Raw genomic sequence first — 7880 nt, 5'->3', positions numbered from 1 at the left:
TGGTCCCCTCTGATTTGTTCCCCATTATATTCCCAGCACAAAGCTCAGTATGTGATACTTAGTATGTAGTCGATAAAAATCTGTCGAATCAACAAATGAATGGTCAGATGAGTAATGGATTGCAGTAGATCCCATTACAAGATGCCTGTTAGTTAACAACACTGCAGTAAGCACATAGCTCATCAAATGTAATACATTCAGGAATGATACCAAATACATTTATGATCAATTTTATACAGGAAGAAATGGAGCCTTATAAAAGATAAATAACTTGTCCAATGTCATATAACAAACACATGGCTGTAGCCATACCAGGTAGGTCGAACTCCAAAGTTTGTGTAGTGAGTCACTGCACAATATTGCCTCCTATTTATTTGGTGCTTATGCGTACTCATCATTTGACACACATTGTCTCATTTCATTCACAACCCTGTGAATGAGGTGATCATAACTCATTTAATGGATAGAAAATAGATTTAGAGATGTTTGTTCATTCACTCAACAAATATTTAGATAACCTATCAAATGCTAGGCATTATGCTACCGTCAGACATAAAATACTGAGACAAAATAGACATCATCCCTGCCCATGTGGAGTTTGTGATCTAATGGGTGAGCAGATGGTAATCAAATGTGCATCAACAGTCCGTGGGAAGTGCTGTGAGGGAACGTTAGAGGGTATCATACAGGGTGTAGTAATGAGGTCAACCAGCAGTGACCAAGCATCGCTTCCAGCCAGGCCTATTTGACTCCAAAGCCTTCAGTTATTTTTAATTAAATGAATTTTTTTTTAGAGGTTGGGGCTTGCTCTGTCACTCAGGCTGGAGTGGAGGCACGAATTCCTGGGCTCAAATGATCCTCCCACCTCAGCCTCCCAAGTAGCTGGGACTACAGGTGCACACCACCACGCCCAGCTCAAAGCCCACCTTAAAGCAAAACAAAACAAAAACATATATATTAAAAAAAAAAAACCCAGGGTGGATAGGGTTTGCACAGGCAAAGAGGAAGGACAAGCATGGCCTCCAAATTTCCACCGTCTGGTGTGACTGGAGAGGTAGGGAGATGTGTGTGGAAGAGAACTCTGAGTAGCGAAGGCTGGAAAAACGGGAATAGTGAATGGCATGTTAGGGACTCCCTAATTCAGGAGACAAACGGGTTTTGAGTAATTCTCAATCAGAGCTGCATTTTAGGAAGAGTAGTCTAAAAAGCAGAAACTACTAATATTCAAAGATAAAGAGAGAGAGAGACATATTAACTAGCTGAGTGTGGCACTTGGAACACAAAGTTTGAATTGATTTTACGGCTTTTATGTCAGTGTGTTAGTTAGGATAAAGGTTTAGCTTTAGACGGAAGCTTATTTCTCTCTCTCGTGAAAGTTTGAGCTGGGATGGCAGCTCTGTTCCAGGACACTGTTAAAGGCTCTTTTTATTGTGATGTGAGAGGAAGAGGAGGAAAAGATGACTTGCCTTTTAAGGATACAGCCAGTTGGTTACCACACAGTTTCACTCACTCCACCTTGGCCAGAGCTTAGTCTTATGACTACAGTCAGCAGTTAAGGAGGCTTGGAAGTGTCGTCTATGTTTTGGTTGGCTGAGTGCCCTAGGTCAAAAGTCTGTGACTATAAAAAAAGGGGGTGTTGATTATGAGGGGCTGGCTGGCAGTCTCTGCCACACTCAGTGCACTCCTCTTCCGAGAATGAGCACATTTGGTGGTTCATTTACTTTCATTAGAAAAAAAATTCCAAATTTTAAAATAATGTTGATGGTTATTATTAAGTCAAAAATTTTTTTTTAAATGCTTTTTAGCCAGGCGCAATGGCACATACCTGTAATCCCAGCTATCCTGGAGGCTGAAGAGGATCACTTGAACCTGGGAGTTTGAGTCTAGCCTGGGCAATGTAGTGAGACCCCATTTCTGTAAAAAAGAAAAAAGTTTATACATACTACAGAGAGCTAAACAACATTTGGCAGCTTTTGGTTCTATTAATTGACAAAAAAGCCAAATTCATACTAATTTCATATATAATTATCAGGAAAAATGATACTTGAAAATAAATTACCTGCAAAATAAGCAACTGAGTTATACATGATCCAGTTTTATGCCCCAAGACTGCAGAAGATGCTTTTGGACACTTTGATATTAACATTGATATTATTGATATTAATAGTTTATATTAGTATTGCATATATTTTCATTTTCCCTTAATTTCCCGGGAAAAAGTGGCAACCCATTCCCAACTTGAAGATTTCTCATTGCTTTTACCAAACTTAGAGGACCAGCAGCCAAGAGAGAAGTGCCTCGAATTGTGTATGGGCTGTTACCTTTTCGGTAGGTCCTATAGTTGAGACTTGCCTTCTCTGTGAGCTAAAGACAGAAAGGAGACTCACGGGAGGGTCAGGAATGGACTGACGGTCTTCCTGTGTCATGGTTGATGGGAACCCACAGTACCCACACCACAGATGAAAGCATTTTGGCTGTCTTGGGCAGTCCTTAATTTTAGTTCATTTTCCTGTACCTATTTATTTGATAGCTCATTAATTGCCTCGGAGCAGAGAAAATGTTTCCTTTAAGAAGGTTAAACAAAGAGTTTATTGACATAAGTGAATTGGTTGAAGAAAACATTATTAAGTAAAAGGCACTTATTTAAACACCAAATTAATCATTTAAAGGCAAATTAGAGGTCATATCTCCCCCTAAATAAATAATGTTAACCAGTAATGAGATAACCATTTTAGATTATAAGCATACTTATAGGTTTGGGCTGCTGGCTGCAGTGTGCCTTAGCTTTCCAACTTTATTCAGGGTCTGTAATTACACTAATGTTTGGAAATTGCAGCATTTTAAACTACAGTATATTTTCTCTACAATATGTGATTTTTCATTATATGATTTTTTTAAAAAAATTGAAAGTGTCCCTTTTATCCCAGCAGAAGAGAAGACTTAGTTCTGAGAGAAGATTTCCTAGCAGTGGAAATGGATTCACCTATGGTGCTGTTTCAGGTTACTGAACTTATCAAAGAGGCTGGTGTACAGGTGCCCTTGGCCTCGCTTTCGTAGCTCTGGCTGGGCCACAGGTAACTTCCCAGTGTTGTAGGTGGGACTGTGTGCAGGGGCCACACCCAGACCTCTTTCAGGATGCTTCTGTGTAAGCTTTGGAGACTGAAGAGAAACATACAACAATTTTTGTTGTGCAAGTATTGGTGTCCCTGAAGTTGTCTCGTGTTTCAGCTTCGGATTTTTCCCTTCTGCTTGGAGGGTGTCATAGCTGCCCACTGACATCCAGCCACACACCTTTTCCATGAAGGCACATGGGCAGTGCCCAAAACCCTGCTCCACCGCTGGGTTCGCATTAGCCGGCCTCCCAACCATGATGACTGTTAAGTGTTGACAGCTACCAGAGATTCATGCTCCAGGCTCTTCCACAGCAAAACGACACTGATGCCAGCAGCTTTGTTCCACGCCACACTGCAGTTTTGTTTTTAGCCGGACAGAAGTCAGGAAGTTTAAGGTTAGTTAATCAAATCTGACATTAGCCCACCCTGATGATCTGATCATCAGATGGTCCAGCAGATTCTCCTTTTTCTCAAAATATTTTATTGTGCACTTGTGAAGAAGACGGAAAAAAAGAACCCCAATGGAGGATAATTTGAATTGATTTTTTTTGTTGTTGAGTGTCAGTTCTCATCTGACTTTTTAAACTTTGTTGAAATGAATGATTCTTGCTGTCATAATAATCGTCTTGATTTTGCATGTTTTATCAATGAATACTGTTCATCTCAACTCACCACTGCCCTTATTTGGGCAACTTATGAGTTTTGAAGGCATGGGTCTAAATTCAGACTTTTCAGCCTTGAGATAACTGGAGATGTCATCCAACAAGCTAACCTTCAATGTTCCTGCTGCAGACTAACCAAAATTATGGTGTCCTCCCAACTGCACTCCCTTTCTTTTTCTCAACAGAGATGAGTGACCCTGCTTATGCCAAATTGTACATCAGAAAAGACAGATCTCTATGATGTGGGCAGGCAACGTAATTTAAGATTCTGCAGGCTTATGGTCAGTCCATCATTTTAAGGATAAGAAATGTAAAAAGAAAAGTTGGTTCAAGGCATCCTGGTACTGCTCATTAACTGGGAGACAAAAAGGAATAAAATAGGACTTTTTTGACGATTTCAGGTCCTCTCCCCGACTTGCCCACTCCACACCCCTCCCCCTGGTTAGACGTTTAGAGAGAAAGAAAGGCACTTTGTGTTTAAGGTTAATCAAGTTTCAGTACAATTTTTTTTTTTTTTTTTTTACAAACTAGAATCACACTAATCTTTTTTTCTTGCTCTAATGTGTGGCTGTTGAAATCCTCAGCTGTGATAAATTAAGCTACTTATTAATCTAATTATCGTACATTCATCCTAGAAACTTTCATGTGACTTGAAAAGGCTATTCAACCTTTTCCCTCCCCTCCTAGAAAGGGCTCAACCTTGCACCAATTAAGATCATTCTGAAGCAAGGCTTTAAAAAAGCTTTCTCTAATCACCCAATGGAACATGGACCAGTGGAAACCAAACTCAGAGCTCTGGGAAAAAGTTTAGCATTCCTTTCTGTCTGCCAACTTTTATGGTTTCATTGCACAAGGGAGGAAGAGGAAGACTTCATTTTCCTATTTAGTTGTTCCTTTGCTGACCTCCAAATAAAGTCCATGTAATTACAGAGCAAATAAAGTTGCAGCATGTGTTTTAAAAATCAATTGCCATTCTTGGACTATAGAAATGTAACAATGCACAGATTTGTCGGAAAATACCCAGCACCAACCATACGAACTAAACCCTGTACTGTATCTGTACAATGGAGTAGTTTTGACCTCTAAAGCACATATTTACTATGCAGATTTTTAAAAGGGCTTCTTTTATGACTTAACTATTGATATTAAAATGTCCCCATCCTAATAAAAGTTCAATTTGGGATTAAAAATATGTTGCAAATGGATCATATCTTAAACATCCATTCATTGCCAAATGCCTTACTTCTTTTTTTTTTTTTTAATGATGGCATAAATGGAGCTATTTTACATTCAAATTAAACTAGCTATTAATTTGAATGCAAAGCAGCTCAATGTACAGGATGCAATTTCAATGACAGGTTTACTCCAAGACAGAAAGCAGGAGATAGTCAACATGGGTAAGTCCAAGCAGTTTGTCCCCTACTCTTGTGCCTGGCAAACTTGCTCACTGTGAATAGTTTTTGAAGTGAAGATTAAAAGAATGGAATTATAAAGTATAATTACATTTTATTGAAACTCTAGAAATCAGAAAAAATTCAGCAGGAAACTTTTAGTGAAACATGATGTGTTGTCATTATCATTAAAAGATAAAAGTTCCATACTGTTTTTATCTGTTTATTTGGAAGAAATCCAGCCTTTACAGTTATGCAGGAAACAAAAAACGGGAATGCAGGAGTAATTATTAAAACTGTGTGATTTGTTATCTCAGCGACTGTCTTTCCAAATGGTAATGCGATATCAGCAGCTGCAGACGGTTGCTGATTTCCTCTATTAGTAAACAAGTGCTTTGGAGACCTGTGTGAGGCACTTTAAGCTCGCTACTCCCCGAAGTGCTGTCAGGCTTAACTACTAATCCATGGTATTTCAGAGCACTGGAAATTCATCTTTATAAAACCTGAACAAAAAAGGGAAAAAAGCCTGGAGGGCATGAGCTCCCTCTGGTGAGACAAATGACATGTTCATTTATTAATGAAACAATAACCCTGGAAAAAGGATCAAAGCACATTCCATCCTCACTTTACAATCCCCAATTTTCTCAGGCCAAACCATTTAATTGAGCCATGACAATGGAATACTTAATTGTTGCCTTAAAGTTTTGAAGAAGCGACTTCTTCAGCATCAATGTGAATTTCAGGATTCTTATCCAAATATGGCGTAGCCAGATTAAAGATGGTGGAATTTGATTCATCCTCCACTGGGCGGGGGCACTTCTCGCTGGCAGAAGAGGTGTTTTCTTGAACACGCTTGCAGAGCCCACTTCGGATGCCCCTTGCCTTGTGGCTGCTTCCAAAGGTTGCTTCCTCATGACGGGTTCCTTCCTCACGATGAATTCAGGTTCTTTTTGCCATGTCCCCTGGATGCGGGACCCAAATGAGGAACAGGAAGGAGTCGATCCCAGACGTTTAAGGAGTTTGAGACAACGCAACATGGAGCCCCTTATTAAATCGTGACAGGCCCATAGCAACCGCAATGGTAATGGGAAACTCACCTACATTCCCTCTGGGTTATTCGCCAATTGTGTTTGAGAGTGATTCCATCCACTGAAAACACACACGTAAAATTTTTTTTACAATTAAGAACTCGGTGGTGGCCACTGTGCAGACCAAACTTCGCTCGTTCGTGCACCTCGCTCCGCTTTTCCTCCGCAACCATGCCTGACAAACCCGATATGGCTGAGGTCGAGAAATTCAGTAAGTCGAAACTGAGGAAGACAGAAACGCAACAGAAAAATCCACTGCCTTCCAAAGGAACGACTGAACAGGAGAAGCAAGCAGGCGAATCCTAATGAGTCGTGCGCCGCCAATATGCACTGTACATTCCACAAGCATTGCCTTCTTATTTTACTTCTTTTAGCTGTTTAACTTTGTAAGATACAAAGAGGTTGGATCAAGTTTAAATGACTGTGCTGCCCCTTTCACATCAAAGAACTACTGACAACGAAGGCCGCGCCTGCCTCTCCCATCTGTCTAGCTGGCTGGCAGGGAAGGAAGGAGCTTGCACGTTGGTGAAGGAAGAAGTGGGGTGGGACAAATGTGACATCTAGAGTAAAACCAAGCTGGCCCAAGGTGTCCTGCAGGCTGTAATGCAGTTTAATCACAGTGTCTTTTTTTTGTTGTTCAAATGATTTTAATTATTGAAATGCACAATTTTTTAAATATGCAAATAAAAAAGTTTAAAAACGAAAAAATTAAAAGGTCTGTGTTTAATTTCAGTATATTAACTCGATTTCGTATCAGCATTCTAGTTGGACGCTTTTTGTTTGTTCTCTAACAGTGACTTTTCTGGGGTTTACTTGACTGCTGTTTGTCAGATTAACCAAACTTTCAGGAAAGTCTTAAGACACCGAGGTTGGGGGGCTTCAGAAAATGTTTGTTGACTTACTGGACAGAGAAGACAGTGAAGATTTTATATGCAATCTCTAAGACTCATCTGTCTTACACGTAAGCATTCTAGGCCAGCTTGACGCTAAGGCCGATTTTCTATCGTGGCATCATTTGGAGTTTATAAATGGAATTTCTTTTACTGTGCATATGCTCATATTCATTCCTTAGGACATCCATTAATCCAGTGAAAACTAGTAGTCAGAAATGAAGGCTGTAAGCAATAAAAATGCTCATGTTTCTGAGTTCCAGAACATCATCTGTCTTACTAAGTCATACTGTGAAATGGATAATGTACTTTGAGATGGTTTTCACTACCTTTACCTAGGATCTTTCTTTTTGATCTGCTTTTGAATACCAGCCTTATAAAAGTCTTTTTCTTCCCTAGCTTATTAGACGTATAGGTAAATATTTGAATTATGAGTATATTTATATTACATTTTAGTAAAGTTCCTGGGAAAGAAGGAAGAAAGTCTTTATAAATAAATTTCTGTAATAAGACTAACATTTTGAAATACTTCCATTTAGTTTGGCCTCTTTGTAGTAAAGTTTTCTGCAGTATAATTGTTTGGACGGCATACAGGGGAATGGTGGTGATTCAAAGTATGTAGTACATACAGCTTTACCACAGCCCTTTGGGAGAACAGAGAACCCTCTACATTGACAATCAACACCGTCTGGCTTAAGAGCCAAAGGGAATTTCAAATGGAAGGTATGCACCTGAA

The 7880-nt window shown here is 39.6% G+C and overlaps 1 protein-coding gene across 1 annotated transcript; it reads left to right on the top strand.

The window, feature by feature from the left end:
- The first annotated feature begins 6361 nt into the window (after positions 1-6361).
- LOC101037173 (thymosin beta-4-like) lies at positions 6362-6741 on the top strand. Its single transcript, XM_074391494.1, has one exon. The coding sequence runs from the start codon at positions 6426-6428 to the stop codon at positions 6558-6560; it is 135 nt and encodes a 44-aa protein (XP_074247595.1). The 5' UTR covers positions 6362-6425; the 3' UTR covers positions 6561-6741.
- Positions 6742-7880: the final 1139 nt, after the last annotated feature.

The sequence above is a fragment of the Saimiri boliviensis genome, chromosome 2 (genome assembly GCF_048565385.1).
Source record: "Saimiri boliviensis isolate mSaiBol1 chromosome 2, mSaiBol1.pri, whole genome shotgun sequence".
Classification (NCBI taxonomy): Eukaryota; Metazoa; Chordata; class Mammalia; order Primates; family Cebidae; genus Saimiri; species Saimiri boliviensis.
This window is presented reverse-complemented; position numbering and strand designations above follow the sequence as displayed.